The sequence below is a fragment of the Humulus lupulus genome, chromosome 4 (assembly GCF_963169125.1).
Source record: "Humulus lupulus chromosome 4, drHumLupu1.1, whole genome shotgun sequence".
Lineage (NCBI taxonomy): Eukaryota > Viridiplantae > Streptophyta > Magnoliopsida > Rosales > Cannabaceae > Humulus > Humulus lupulus.
The window spans coordinates 241461295-241477406 of NC_084796.1; the positions used below are offsets into that span (position 1 = coordinate 241461295).

A 16112-nucleotide genomic window follows, 5' to 3' on the forward strand; every position below is an offset into this window, starting at 1 on the left:
GTTTTGAGTTCACAAGACTTGGCACAGAAAAAGTGCCACAGACCAAAACTAGGTATAACTCTGTTAACCATATTTATATTAAAAGACTTTGGTCTTCCAATAATCAATATGGTCTTCCAATAATTAAAAAACTTTATTTCCTTTGCAGTGGCGATTGTGGGGTATATGTCATCAAACATCTGGAGTACTTGCTAGCCAAAAAACCGCTATCCGAAGTGAATGACGACAACATGGATTTCTTTAGAAAAAAGACTTGTGTAGATTTGTTTTACCATAACTTACAACCATAGTTGTCTTTTATTTAAATATATGTATCTTACTTTTGAATGTATGAAGAAACTATGTCAACTTCATCTCATTAAATGGTATTGAATGACTTCGTTTATTTCATCTTAATAGTGGAATGGATAAATCTTTGTCACTTTTATCTTATTACGTTATGTGTGAATTGAGTGTGAATTAAGTGTGAATCAGGATTGAAATATGTGTGAACCGGGATTGAACTATGTGTGAACTAGGTGTGAACCAGGTGTGAATTATGTGTGAATTATGTGTGAACCGCGTGTGAAATGTGTGAATAATATGTGAACTATGTGTGAATTAGGTGTGAATTATGTGTGAATATGAATTAGGTGTGTCCGAAACAATAAACTTTAACACAAAAAGTCGTATTACTGAACCAATCTAAAAATTCAAATTCTGCAATTGAAGAGTACAAAGTAAAACAATAAAAGTACAAACTAAGCATGTCTAGACGGCGGGGGACAAACAGTGGTGCATGTCACTCGATTGTGGCCCAGGACACCTCATCTACTACATCTATGTTGTTTGCTATTCTTCTCACCCTTTGATAAACGTCGTTTCTTCTTTGGACGACCAGCCTTCTGCTTCACTAAAGGAGGAGCTATCATCATACTTCCTATGTCATTTGGTATCACCCAAGATTCTTCATTACCCAGCGTATATACAGATCCACCATAGGATGACAACCACGCTTCAACTGTGTAGAATCTGGAGCATAAACTATATGGACTAATGCCACGATCTCGAGCACCAGCTAGAGCGTGTTCACAAGGAAGACCTGTCAAATCAAATCTTCTACAACTACATGTTTTCCTCCTCAGGTCGACATCTCCATCAAGATCACCATCCAATACTGTTATTTCATACTGACTAGACGGAAAAGAGAACGAGGTAGTGGACTTGTCTGCTAACTTTCGCAAATCAGCTTCCACTTCTATGGCAAGAGGACTTGTAGCCGCTGATGCTGCAGTTCGACGCTCGAAAAACCATTTTTGTAAAGTGTGCCTCATAAATTCCATGAGACAAGTAATTGGCCACCCACGTGCCTCAGCAATGACATTGTTCTAGCTTTCGGCAATACCTGTAGTCATTAAATTATATCGATGACCAGGAAAGAAAGAACGAGCCCACTTTTCAAAACCCACTTGATTCTCTAAGTATTGAGCAATTGCAAGATCTTTGAATTTAATCTTCTCAAAATGGCGTAAAAACTCTCGCTTTCTATAAGCTTTCACTGCAAGGAAGAATTCTTCATGGCAATGGTCAGTTTTGAACTTCGCACGGATATTCATGCTAACATGATGTATACAAGCACCGTGGTGTGCCTCAGGAAAAATTTTAGTCAAGGCACTTGCTATACTAGTATGTCTATCAGACACGAATACTAGATTCTCCACTTCACCAATCGCTTCCTTCAACCTCAGTAGAAAATACAACCATGAGTCATTATTCTCTGAGTCAACTACTGAAAATGCAATTGGATATATTTTCTTGTTAGCATCTTGTCCCATGGCACATAACAAAGTACCTCCACACCGAGTAGTCAAGAAGGTTCCATCTACATATATAACTGGGCGAATATATGTTTTAAACCCCATTATAGAAACACCTAAGGCCATGAAGCAATATTTGAACCTACCTTCATTGTCCATCTGCAAATGAGTAACAGTTCCAGGATTTTTTTGCTCCATCATGTATAGAAATGAGGGAAGTTTCTGAAATGATGATTCTGGTGTACCTCTTATGTAAGCCAATGCATGCTCTCGACACCTCCAAGCTTTAGCATAGCTCATATGAACTCCATATGATAAACTCATATCTTTTACAATTGACCTTGGCTTGTAATTAACATCATCACCCTCAAATTTTGTCCTTATGACATGTCCAATAAGCCATGGGGATGCCTGACGGTGATCTTTATGTCGAACATCCAATGAGCATGTGTGTTCACCGAAAAATTTACGAACCTCGAACATATTGGAATTAACCAATTTTGTAGCCCTCAACCTCCATTTGCATTTATCATCAACACATACTGTACACCATATATTTTTCGCAGACTTCTTTACTTTAAACTCAAAGTTTTTCTTTAATGCATAAAGATGGAGTTTCATCTTCAACTCTTGCTTGTTTTCAAATATTTGACCCTCTTTTATTTCCCACGAATTGATACTCGAAGAAGATGTCAGTAATTGAGCTGTTGAGGCTGAAGTAGAGCCTTTTTCCCCTTGATTCAACAAAAGTGGAGTACTCCATAGATTATCTTCGCCAACCTGTCTTACTTTACTGTAATGCCCTAAATTCTCCGATGTATTTAACGGCGTGAACAGTAGGCCGGGAGGGTCGTACTTACTTAATTATGTTATTAATTGATAAAATGCATGTATATGTTGATTATATTATGATATGATGTGAAATGCATGCATGTGAGTCCATATTTCTTTATACAGGGGTGTGATGGTAATTTGGCCCGTTAAGGGTAAATTGATTATTTGCTCGCATGTTGGTGATATAAATTGGGACCACATTATGATGTGGGTTTGTTTGAGCCATTTGATATGAGACGATCAAGGAAATGTTAAATGTCGGTTTGGTCATAACAGGCTTGAGCTCGGGGCTCGGGGTGAGTCTCGGGGTGTTTTAATGATTAGAGTGTTACCGGGTATTAAAGGGTAACAGTTTGTGAAATATTGAGGTTTGAGGATAATGAGATTAGCGGGAATTGTGAAGCGTTAATTATGATTAACGAAATAGGTGAAAGATGACGATTTTACCCTTGGGGAGATATTAGAAGCTTTTGATGACCTAGGGGCATTAATGTCATTTTTCTTGGGTTATATATATGTTTCAAAGGGCTGTAGAAAGTTGTAGAACAAAAAAAAAACAGAGCAGCTTCTTCACCTTCCCGTACATCATTTCCTCTCTATCATTCTTTGAGGTTTTTGGTCCCAAGTTGAGGTGGCAAGTTAGGGAATCAAAGCTTGGAGGTTGTGATCTTAGTTCATCATCTTAAGAGGGTTCAAAACCAGTTGGAGGTAAGGAATTGTCTTTGAATTTCAGGTTATACCCTGTTTTTGTTTTGAGTTTTCAATTCTAGATTTTAGTGTGGGAAGTTGGAATTAAGGGGAGTTTATGTGAAGTCTTGCTTGGGTTTTGATGAGGGGAAGTTGTGGGTAATGTTTGGGGGTTTAAATGGGTGTTTGGAAGAGGTTTAAAGTTGATTTGAAGGGCTGGTTCCAAGGAAAAACGCAGGAGGGTGCTTGCTGGTGCGTGCTGAATTCAGGGCATTTTTGCCAAAATAGTGTTTTTAGCATGGGGATTCAAGCCTAAGGCCTCGGGGTTGAACCTACTACCGGTTGAGTAGTGTTTGATGTCCTGGAGGTTAGGTTTTGGTTTGGGAACCTTTTATTAGTCATTTTATTGATGAAATCCCATATTTTGGTTATGACCAGGTAACCGCTAAAGGACCAAAAAGTCGATCGTTCTCAGGGTTGTTCTTTTGTTCGTTCTTGCTCGAACCAGAGGTAAGAAAACTGCACCCCAAGTGTGACATGCATGGATATTCCTGAGGCATGTTGAATGTGAGAATATGGACATGGATTGTATATGGAATGCTTAGCATATGTTGCTCATTTGTGCATGGTACTGACTTATTAGTCAGGTTTGGCAAGGGTGCTAGTATCATTGTGAAGCTGTGACTTATTAGTCAGGTTCGGCAGTGGTATTGGGCATTGAACACGTTGAGCTGACTTATTAGTCAGGACGGCCTTGGCGTGTGTCACGCAAGCCAGCAAGATTGGATCTAATCGATTATTAGCATTGAATGACTCGAAGAGCATTAATGCCAGACCGACCCCGAGGGTCGATGAATGAAATAAGCGCTTGGAGGCTAGTGGCTTACTCAGCAGCCACTCTCCCATTTGATTTAGTGACTTGCTCGTCAGTCACTCAGTGTGGTTTACCAGAACCTCATGTGGTGTTCACTCATTTGTTTGAAGCTTTAAGCTCAGTGTGGTTATAATGATAATCATTTGATAATGTTTATATAAAGTGTTATGTTTTCTTGCTGGGCCTTGGCTCATGGGTGCTATGTGGTGCAGGTAAAGGAAAAGAAAAGCTCACCTAGCCTTGAGTGGAGAGCTGATGTGGTGGTGTGTACATATGCAGCCGCTTGACCACCACGGTCAAGGTGTTCTCGGAGGAACTAGGGGGTTTACCCTATTTTTTGCCGCTTAGGTCGGCGGGATTGTAACTTTACAACAGTAGTGACCTTTTTGTACTGAGAACAGCTTGTAAACATTTTGTTTAGCTCTGCAGAGCAGTTTGTAATAAAAATCTCCATTTCCTTTTTATTGGTTTTATGCCTTAACCTGTTAATTACGCTTAGAGCACGTTTTTGACCAAAGGACTCAGGTAGTGAGTCAAATTTCCGGTCCACCGTTCACCGTAACTGTTCTGGGGTAGCCAGGGCGTTACATTTACGACCTCTATTATTTGAGGAATCATGGCTCTTCCATACTTCATTGGAGGTTGACTGTTGTAAATTATGTTTCACAAGTACATCATTGCAGGTAGACCTATCAATATTTTCATTATCATCTGAGCTTAATGCATCATTATTATCATCATCACAACTGTCTTCATTGCCATCTGCATCATTATTATCACCATCACAACTCTCTTCATTGCCATCTGCATCATTATTATCATCATCACAACTGTCTTCATTGCCATCAATGCAAAAATCATCATTCACTTTGGTTTCAACTGGAGGAATAGTATACAACTCAAGTGTTTTAGTAACCAAATGATCATTACTTCTCTTCTCTATAGTAGACACACATAGGGGTGTCCGATGATTGATAGATGTTCCTATCTCATCAAGAAAAAAAGCAACATCTTCATCATTACTAATTAAAGATGGAGGGATACCTTTACTTCCAAAATGATAGATTACATTTAAGTCAAGATCAATACGAGACTTGTCAGCTCCGATTAAAGTATACAATTGATCAACAAGACTATTGTAAGTGATAGTCTTTGGCACCTTCATACCCTTGCTTTGTTTAGCACTAAATGACCAACCTTCGTTCAAAACTTGTTCCCACGATCCATTATATAACACCACAATATTTATATGTGTTTGACCTGCATAACATATGACAAAAGGTTCGAAATCCAAAGTTATTAGGTAAAACTAGCCAAAAGAAATAAGAAATAAATGTGTGAAGCAAGCATGTGTGAAGCATGTGTGAACCAAGTGTGAAACGTGTGTGAACAATGTGTGAACCCAGTGTGAATTATGTGTGAACCAAGTGTGAATCATGTGTGAACCAAATGTGAATCATGTGTTAAGTACTCGTGAACCAAGTCTGAACAAAGTGTGAATAATGTGTGAACAAAGTGTGAACGCAGTGACCAAAATTGCGAAAATGTGAACCAAGTGTGAACAAAGTGTGAATAATGTGTGAACAAAGTGTGAACACAGTGACTTAAATCGCGAAAATCATTCGAAAATTCGTCATCTCAACATAAAATTATCTCTTTTCACAGATTTTTAGTGTATAGTAGTTCCAAAATTATATTTAAACTATTACACAAGACACCCATAACCTATAAATAAAAAAATACTTACTCATTATCAAATCAAATGTTCAATCTTCTTCAAGTTTGGGAGATGATTTTTATTTAATCTTCTTCAACTTGGGTGAGAAGAAAAGAGATGTGGAAGTTAACGTCACTTTCTAAATCTTGGTGCGAAAAAATGGTGATGACCTTTGAGATTTGATGATTTGAGAGAGAATATGTGTTTGCTATATTTTGTGAAAGTAGATCATTTCCATGGCTGCTAGGTACGTGCAAGACAAACAAAAGAGAGAAGGGAACAACTTAATATCTATTGAAGGGTATTGATGTCTTTTTAAGTGCCTATAAAGTCATTAATGTGAGAAACATTAATGAGGGATTATGGTTATAAATATATGATGAAAAATGGTTAATTCATGGAGTTACCCATGATTAAAATGAAAATGAATAAACATCCACTTTCGTTGTTCTTTCAAACAACCCCTCAACAAAAAAACACAAAAAGAAACGATATAGAGTGAAAGAAGATGAAGCAGAAAAATAGTAACAAATATAACTTATTTTAAATTATTTAGTTTAAATGAAATTTGAATTTTTTATTTGAGTAGGGATTAGTATTAAGTTTAAGTTTAGATTTTAATTTAGTTTTTATAATATTAAGATTCTGTTTAAATTTTAAATTTTATTAAAATTACTATTTTTAATTTTTGATTTTTTTTTTTATAATTTGAATTTTAAATTAATTTTATTCAGTTTGAACTATACGCGGACTGACGTGGCTAATAACATAGATTGCTTTATATATATATAACTAAAATGATGAATAAAACAAAACCTAAAATAGTGTCCTCTGCTATACTCTTCTGCCTCAATTATCGAAACTTGTAATCCCTTAGATCATAACTCTTTCATCTTTATCATGTCTTCCGATGGTAAATATTTTCTTTCTTAATTTTTGAATATTATTGCAGAGTCTTTAATTTTGATTTTGAATGCCTTGTGTATGTGTATGTGTATTTGACATAGGAACTATCAATATAATTTGACGTTTTGTTCAAAAAAATATTAAAATCAAGATGAGATTCGTAAGAAAAATAAGAATTAGGGAAGAAGAATAAATCCTTTTTTTTTTATTGAAAGTATTTGTTTATTGTGACAACTTTATCAAATTTAATCCTATTTTTTCTACTCGACCTTCCCAGGTTGTAATGATCGGAAGCGTAAAAGGGTTAGTTCAGAAAATATTGTTCAGTTGCCAGCCAAAATTGCAGCCAAAAGTGCAGTTGAAGAGAGCTCCAATGCTAGCCAGATTCTTGATTTGAATACTGACAATCCTCAGGAAATTATAGCAGCCAAAAGTGTAGTGGAATACTACAATGAAAAGGAGGTAACATTATTTATAGAAATAATACAGATATTAATTAATGTATTTGTTTGATGATGATGATGATGATGATGATGATGATGATGATGATGATGAGCAGGGAACGAACATAGGTTTTGGAAAACTTTTGAAAGTGAAGTATCAGACGATGAATTATCTGTTGACTACCAGAACGGTGTATTATTTGACTTTCAGTGATAGTACAGGGCAGGATTATTATAGTGCATTTGTTTCAGCCTACAAAACTGGCCAAGAACAACAAAGTGATTTTCTTAGTGTGGATTTTGTGAAGAAAGTTGTTCGTCCACGTTGGACTCCATGGTTCTCCAACCGAACCACCAACACTTGAGGATCTTACCTTATTATTTTCTAAGAAGGAAAGAAAATACAAGAGAAGAAATAGAAAATTTGAAGAAAATGATAGAAAACACTTTTATGTTTTGGTTGTTTAGTTTGCTGTTAAGGAAAGAAAATTGGTTTATTTTTAAATTATTATATTTTCGAAAAAATTATTTAATATTTTATTAGTAATTTCTGATTTGTGTGTTTTTATAAAAATAAATTCTTTCCAATTTATATGAAAAAAAATTTCGTACCCCTACTCAATGTGTGTGTGTTTATACTAGGGTTGGTGCATTCGCTTATACCTAAATATTTTACAAAAAAAGCGGAAACAGCCAGGTTTGAGATGTGATTTAGGATAGAAGGAATAAGATTTTTTCCGTCGAATTATTACTACTTGCAATTCGTGTCCCTAAATTTTTCACGTTGTTAAAAATTACTCATGAAGCTAACAGAAAGTTGATAAGACAGTTTCGTGTCAGTGTCACGTGTATAATTAATTAAATTTTAAAAAAATAATTAAAAATAATATATTTTTTACTTTTTTTATAAAAATAATTTTACTTCTTTTTATTTAAATATTTAAAAATTAAAAATTATATACAATAGTAACTTTAATAGTATTTTATTTGTATTATTTGCTTTAGTTTAATGTTTTATAAATTAGAGTAGAAAATGATGACGTAGGTAGTAGAAAATGATATTCCTCAAAAAAAAAAAATTGTAAATTATTGGGTAGTGGTGGTTGTGGTCATATTATAATCAAAAAATATTTATTAATTTACAATTTGATAATAATCATACTTTTCTACTCCAATTCATAATTTTTTTTATTTGTTTAATTTTTAAAATTCACCATCTTTAAAGAAAAAAATTGAAGTGTAATCAATAAAACAAAAAATTTATTGTACATGCAGATAAAACTAAAGCAAATAGTACAAATAAAATACTATTAAAGTTACTATTGTATATGTTTTTGTTCATTTTTAAATATTTAAATAAAAGGAAATACACAATATTTTTATAAAAAGAAGTTTAAAAAATATATGATTTTTTAATTAATTTTTTATTAATTATACACGTGACACTATTAGTGCCCAAACTGCCAAATCAGTGATTTATCAGCCATGTCACCCAAAAAATAACGTAAGTCCTATATTTGGTAACGGTGCATAGTTCGGAGAGAATTTTTAACAACGTGGAAAATTCAGGAGACACCAATTATAAGTGGTAATAGTTTGGGGGTAAAATCATATTTATTCTTTAGGATATAAAAAATCTACAATGCTTATGATGTAATATTGATTCTCATTCCCATATACTTTCTAATCAATCTAATTTATTATTTCCATACTCATTCACTTTTAGAGTTCAGTTAGATTCCATCAATGGTAATATTATTATTATTATTATTATTATTATTATTATTATTATTATTTAGGGATATTTGCAGTAAAAATATCAAATTTTTTATGATAGTTGCACTTAAATACCAATTTTTATTTTTATTTTTGCGGTAATAATACCAAATCTTTGTTAATAGTTGCACTTAAGTACCAATTTTTTTCTATTTGCGCAGAAAAAATACGAAATCTTTGTTAATAATTGTAGTTAAGTACCAATTCTTTTTTTTTTCAACAATAATACCAAAACTTTAGCATTATAGTGGCAAATATCCCTTAAATTATTTATAAAAAATGTATAAAATTAATTTCAAACCATGAATGTTGACAAGCTCCAACTTTAATAGACTTAAAATTGAAGAGTGTGACAAGTAAGATTAATCGCCAGAGAAAGTGCACACCTTCTACCTAGAGGTGTAAATGTGGGTTCGCCCGGCCCGGCGCGACCCACATTTTCGTTCCTCCGAATAATTTCGGTCGGGCCTGTATTCAAATTCGTGTTGGGCTGGCTCATATTTGAAAGAGTAAGCCCAACACGACCCATGTCGTGTCGTGTCGGACCCAAATCGAGCCAACTTTTAGGCTCATTTTATTATTTCCAAAAAATGTGAGAATGGGGTATTGAACCCCCAACCCCCTCTTTAACAATTAATTGACTCACCACCAATTCAAATACATTTTTTCATTTAATTTATAGTTTGAGATATTTTTATATACTTTTCAACAATACTTTACACTTATATCAAAGATAATTATTAGAGCTTGAAACCTACTAATAAATGCTAAAAATTTTAACTTACAAATTTTAAAAGAAATTACTATAATTATAAAACTATAAACATTGAGTAGAGTAATAGACTTTTATTATCATTTTAATTCATAGATAATTGACAAATAAAAATTTATTATCATTATTAATGTCAAAATATTAGGTTTTTCATCGTGTCGTGCTTTCGAGCTAGTTTGTTCGTGCTTTTATGTCGTGCCTTCAAGCTTGTCGTGTCATGCCGTGCTCAGGCCCATATTGTGACGTGTCGTGCCGTGCCAATTTTCAATTCGTGTCATGCTTGGCCCAAGCCCATATTTTTTCGTGCATGTCGTGCTCGTGCCTCCCGAGCTCGTGTCAGTTTCAATTCTATAAGTGTTTTATCCATATTCTCTCAATTTTATTTATGAAAAAAAATAGCATGCTTCAGCTGATTAATGGAAACACAGTCTAAAATATTGCTTTATCATGTCCTCTATCATCAATTATATTTTTTTATATTATGATGTGGAACAATATTGTATAATAAACATATAAAATAAGCCATTGAAAAGGTATTAGCAGAAGGAAATTTTATATTCTATGCTTAATATTGAGTGTTAATTAAAATATATGCTAGACAATTTAAAGATTTCAATATAATGCTACTTTTGGCACTCTGCCAAAAATACTCTCCTCTCTTCTCTCTTCTCTCTCTCTCTCTCTCTCTCGGTTAATTCTCTCTCACCTCGTGGCACCACCAACACCACCACCACACTAAATAATGCATTTTGAACTGATCTAGGCATAATTTTTTGTGTTTTTTTTTACAATTTTTTCAGATCTAAAACTCTGAAATCTGTAGAAAATCGGCATTGCTCGATGTTGGTTTGATGGTGCTCGATGCCAGCTCGATGGAGCCTTCAAACTCAAGATTTTTATGAAAAAAATGACTTTGCTCGATGGTACTCGATGCCAACTCGATAGGCTCGATGCGATTCTTGCAATAGACATCATTTTTCACTTTGGTGTCCGTTTAAGGTGATTTTTTTAATTTTGGGTATTTTTTCAATATCTACACGTTTGATATGCTCATATTCACATTTGTGAAATTTAAAACTTGAAAACATACCAAAACATATCTTAACATAAGGTATGTTTGGATTTTTGTATTTTTTTTATGTGTTACACTTCAAAAATATACATATGAGCATGTCAAATGTGTAGATCTTGAAAAAATACCAAAAATAAAAAAATAAATCATCCCAAATGGACACCCGAGTGAAAAATAATGTCTCTTGCAAAAATCGCATCGAGTCAATTGAGCTGGCATCAAACCACCATCGAGCAAAGTCATTTTTTTCATGAGAATCTTGATTTTGAAGGTTCCATCGAGCTGACATCGAGCACCATCGAGCAATGTCAATTTTCTCCAGATTTTAAAGTTTTAGATCTGAAAAAAATCGCAAAAAAAACTTAAATACTATGCCCAGATCTCTTCGAAATGCAGTATTTAGTGTGGTGGTGGTGTTGGAAAAATACCTGAAGTGAGAGAGAGAGTGAACCGAAAGAGAGAGAAGGAAGAGAGAAGTGAGAAGCGCGAAGGAAGAGAGAAGTGAGAAGAGATGGGAGTATTTTTGATAGAATGCTAAAAAGTGACATTATTTTGAAATACTTAATATGCCTAGCATATTTTTTAATTAACACCCAATATGATGCATAGAAACTAAAATTTCCCCTAACAAAACTACTATGGCATTGATTCAAAACTTTAAATCATATATGTGGTGCATACATAAGTTGTGAGATGGCAAGATAACTTAACAAAAGAAAAGACAACATATTAAATTGGTGATAGACTTGTATAAGCAAAGTAATCCGTTGAAAGCCTGAAACACTGAATGGAACAATAGAAAACTACAATGAAAACAGTATAACAAACCAAAATCAAATACTTATTACTTCCCCTTCTTGTCTGTGTCAATTTCTCAAGCCAACAAATAAAAAATTTAAATGATTGAATGAATATTTTCACGCCTCAATAATGGGAAGCGAACTGAAGAAGTATATTCAATTACTTGTTTTCACTAAAATTAGTGAAAAATGTTCAAATGTTTTAAATGAAAAAAGTTCCCTTTAAAATAAAAAACGGAACACAGGAAATATAAAGGTTTAGGTGTGGGTATAGTAAATAAAATATATTAAATACAAAAAATTGCATAAACAAATGGTTTTAAGTTTTAATGAAGTGAAGACATGATATATTCCTTTTTAGAAGGAGTTAGGCATGGCACGTGAGAAGTAGCTGATTTGAGTGTTGTAATCGATAGATGTAGCCAAATATGACTAATTTTATGATAGTTTTTCAAGTACAAAAAATAAGTCACACCATTTACTTATTTTATGATTAAGCTTAGCCAAAATAGACTATATGTTATAAATGAAAATCGTAATTTATTATAGGATCCTACATATTTGAATTTAAAATAAAATAAACTAACATTAAATTGTACTAATCATCATATGTTGCATCATATGGTGTTGGTAATCATTATATACTGCATCACATGGTATTTGTAACGTCTTAATTTCCCTAATAAGGTTTAGTGTCTTGATTAGAGGACGAGAGAGACAATAATTGAATTATTACGTGATTACATGAATTATGTAAGCTATATTATAATATGACTATATTGACATGTTTAGGTGTATTAAGCATGCATGTAAGCCTATTTTTTATTAGAAATACATTTTTGTAATTTTGACCTGACATATTTGAATATATATATATATATATATGTGTGTGTGTGTGTGTGTTTTATGATTGAGAGGCGATCCTAGGGAGCAGGTTAGCAGTTTCTCCATAACGAGGTCAAATATTCGGCTCGGGTTGAGCCTATATGTATTTTGGTAATTTAGTACATTACCGGGATTTATCGGGTAATGGAAAATTATTTGATGATTATCTGAGGATATTGGAACTAATAGGAAATTATGAGGCGTTAATTGTGATTAGCGGAAAGTGTGGCAAAAGATATTTTTTCCATTAGTGAGCTTTGAGAGGAAAGTTTGGACCTAGGGGCATTTTAGTCTTTTCATGCCCTTGGATAGACTTAGTCTATCAGAAACCTCAGAAATAACCAGAAAACCCAAAGAAACACTCAGCTCTTTTTATCTCTCAGTTCTCTCTTTCTCTCCCACTTGCTTTGTTAAAAATCATTGAATTTTGGAAGACTTAGTATTGGATTGAAGGTTTGAGGCTAGGACTGGATTAGGTGTCGCTAGGAGGACGTAATTCACATTGAGGTAAGCTTTAAACCTTGTTTTGATTAAATTCTAGTTTAGTTTTTAGAGTGTTTTTGAGTTTTGAACTCAAGGATTTAAGTTTAACTTGTGATGAGGTTTTTGGTTAAGTTTTTGGGTATTTGTGCTGCTCTGAGTGTAGTATTGAGGTTTTAGGACTACATTATGGGTTTGGTACCGCTTTGGGGTGAATTTTGAGGGAATTGGCTCGGAGAAAGTGTTTGAAAAACTGGGTTGGCAAGGTCGCGCCGCGACCCTGTTCTTGGGGCGTCGCGAGCCTCACGAACTCAAAGGTCAGGGCAGTTCCTTGAACCGCCATGGCGTCGTGGCGCTTGGTGGGTTGTGCCGCGGCCCTTGTCCAGGAAAAATAAGGTTAGGGCTCTCTGACTTGTGGAGGGTTGCGACGCTTGTGAGGGGCACTGTGGCTCAAATTGAGGATTTTGGCCAAATTAGGTTTCAGGTGGCAGGAACTCAAATATAAGGGCTCAGGAAGGATTCTACTACACGATTTAGTAGAATTCGAGGTCTCGGAGACTAGGAGTCGGTCTGGAAGTCTTTATTTACTCGATATTGATGGATATCGCTTATTATGGTTGTGACTAGGATACCGCTAGGGCTTGGGACGGGATCATGCTCGGGGGACGTTGTTAATTAACATGTGGTTGGACCAGAGGTAAGGAAACTGCACCCAATACGTGATATATGTGATTAGGGCTTGGCCCGGTTGTTAGATATAGATATGACTAGGGCTCGGGCTCGGGCCCCTATGAATGAGCGTGATTATGATTATGCCTGTGATTATTTGATTAAGCATGCTTGAATGCTCTGTATCTGGATAATTGTTAAATGATGTATGCTCGTTTGCATTATCTGATTAAAAAGGCTTGACTTATAAGTCAAGGACGACAATAGCGCGCGGAGCGCCAGCCAATATGGCAAGGCCTAATCATGAGTGTGATATACGCTTGACCAACCCAATGGTCGTTTGGAAAATAAAGTGTCAGGTACGTTGGGTCAGCTCTAAGGCTGGTTATACAGAGGATAGGGCAATGGACCCTAAGGTGACTCTATGGTCCCATATCCTAGGGCAATGGGCCCTAGTGTGACTTTATAGTCATTTATTGAGGGCAGCAGCCCCGATTTGACTCTATGATCACGTAACTAGCGCAACGGGCCCCAGTGTGACACTGTAGTCACTTATCTGAATAGAATGCATGCATAAGTAAGGCTATTACTGCTAGGCATGCTATTTATGATTCTATAATATGTTGTTAACTGCTTATGAGCATGTGTAAGTTTTCTTGCTGAGTCTCGGCTCATGGGTGCTTTGTGATGCAGGTAAGGGGAAAGAGAAGTTGGATCAGACATGAGTTGGAGAGCTTCAGTGGCGACATGTACATATGCGGTTGCTCGACCACCACGACTGGGGTTTCTCAAAGGAACTAGGGTCAAACCCTAATTTGCCGCTTAGGTCGGCTTGTTGTAACTTTTGAGTTGCAATAAACCATTTAAATGTTTATTTTGGGATCTCGTGTACGAACATAAATATTTTAATGAAATGATTATTCCTTTTGACCAAAAATTATAACCCTAAACTCTTAATCACGTTTATGGCCAAGATACTTGTTTAGAGAGTCTAGCACTATTTAAAATATATTGTAACGGTCTTGGCTATCCAAGGCATTACAGTATTGGCCGAAATGTTGGCCCCATGCTAATATTCATTAGAAAAAGATACTGAAGTAATAACGTTGTTAGCCATAAACACATTCTAGTGCCACACGTTGGCCATCTACAACAAAATCATGACTACACAGAGAAGGCTCCCCTTCTTTCACCTATAATATATATGAAGAAAATAAGTAATCTTGAGGAGTGATAAATTAAGTACATTGCTTGGATAAAGTTCTTGCCATAAATTGCAGCCACTACCCTTGCCATGAATTACAACCACTTCCCTAACAGTGATCGTGCACGAGATCGATCGACTGTAAACGAGTTGTGGGATAAATAAGTGTTTTGTATTATTCAATTGTGAAAAGAAAGAAGTGCCATTACAAAAATAAATTATATTATTTTTGAACTAATATTTATCTCATTACCTATTTGGATACTATATTTTAATAAATTATTTTTTAGACCTTATGTTTTGTAAAATGATTCAAATATACCATTAAACCTAACTTTGATAAAAAAAAAATTAACTAAAATCACAATTAATTTAACAAATTAACAATTCGGAACAAAAATACAGTTATTTTGACCAACATCTATGTTGTTATATTGAAAATTATATAATTATATAAATATTTGCGTGATGTTGCGTATCCTATATTACTAAATATTGTATAATATTGAATATATTGCTTTACGTATCAGTCTCTAGATGTTGTTGGCCTAAAGGGACAACATTCATAGCACGGGATGAACACACGTATAATAGTTAAATAATTACCTTTGGTGCCGCCAACCAGCCAAGGTGAACACCTAACGAACTGTTTATCAACACAAAACAGACCCAATATTCCATTCCAAGACAAGGGCAGTTTACACCTTGATAGGGATAATGATCTTTCTTAAACAGAAAGAAGACTTCCCACAAAATTGAGTTTTAATAGAATAACCAAATTAATTTTATACTGTTATTTTTTTTATGCTAAGAGCAGTTGGATTAAATTATAAGAAATCTTTAAAATAAAAAGTGAATACTTGTGAACATGTTATTTGAAATGAAGTCATATACAATTGAATTTTTGATTGATCCAGGCATTTGGGATCCCATGGATGAAGACATGGTATTTCGGATGAATGAGAAATCTTATAAAAAAACATGTTAGATTTTTATCAAAGAAAGACAAGATTAACTCAAACTGTTGGAACAGATTCAGATAAACTAAGTAGTATTCTAGTAGCAATTGGGGTTATAGATTTTAGAGGATGTTCTATTTTACATATATTTTTACAGAAAGCTGCTACAGTACAGCGCTGCAGAAAAATTCAATTAATGTGGGACATAATCATTCACAGTTAGAGTTTCTTAGCTATT

The 16112-nt window shown here is 34.4% G+C and overlaps 2 protein-coding genes across 2 annotated transcripts; one reads left to right on the plus strand and one right to left on the minus strand.

Moving 5' to 3' along the window:
* Window positions 1-806: 806 nt before the first annotated feature.
* Window positions 807-6176, minus strand: LOC133833077 (uncharacterized). Its single transcript, XM_062263335.1, has 4 exons — window positions 5939-6176; window positions 4780-5451; window positions 1449-2530; window positions 807-1367 (listed from the first exon to the last, which is right to left on the minus strand). The coding sequence occupies exons 1-4, from the start codon at window positions 5940-5942 to the stop codon at window positions 807-809; spliced, it is 2319 nt and encodes a 772-aa protein (XP_062119319.1). The 5' UTR covers window positions 5943-6176.
* A 550-nt stretch (window positions 6177-6726) lies between these two features.
* LOC133829477 (uncharacterized) lies at window positions 6727-7874 on the plus strand. Its single transcript, XM_062259197.1, has 3 exons — window positions 6727-6821; window positions 7092-7276; window positions 7374-7874. Exons 1-3 carry the CDS (start codon window positions 6809-6811, stop codon window positions 7620-7622), a joined length of 447 nt encoding a protein of 148 aa, XP_062115181.1. The 5' UTR covers window positions 6727-6808; the 3' UTR covers window positions 7623-7874.
* The last annotated feature ends 8238 nt before the right edge of the window (window positions 7875-16112 follow it).

What these genes read in the sequence shown, in the direction of transcription:
- LOC133829477 (XM_062259197.1), top strand. An exon ending in AATACTACAATGAAAAGGAG is followed by an intron (nt 7,277 to 7,373) that starts GTAACATTATTT and finishes GATGATGAGCAG; the next exon opens with GGAACGAACATAGGTTTTGG.
- LOC133833077 (XM_062263335.1), bottom strand. An exon ending in AAATAATAGAGGTCGTAAAT is followed by an intron (nt 2,531 to 4,779) that starts GTAACGCCCTGG and finishes TGTTGAATCAAG; the next exon opens with GGGAAAAAGGCTCTACTTCA. An exon ending in CTCAATACTTAGAGAATCAA is followed by an intron (nt 1,368 to 1,448) that starts GTGGGTTTTGAA and finishes GCCGAAAGCTAG; the next exon opens with AACAATGTCATTGCTGAGGC.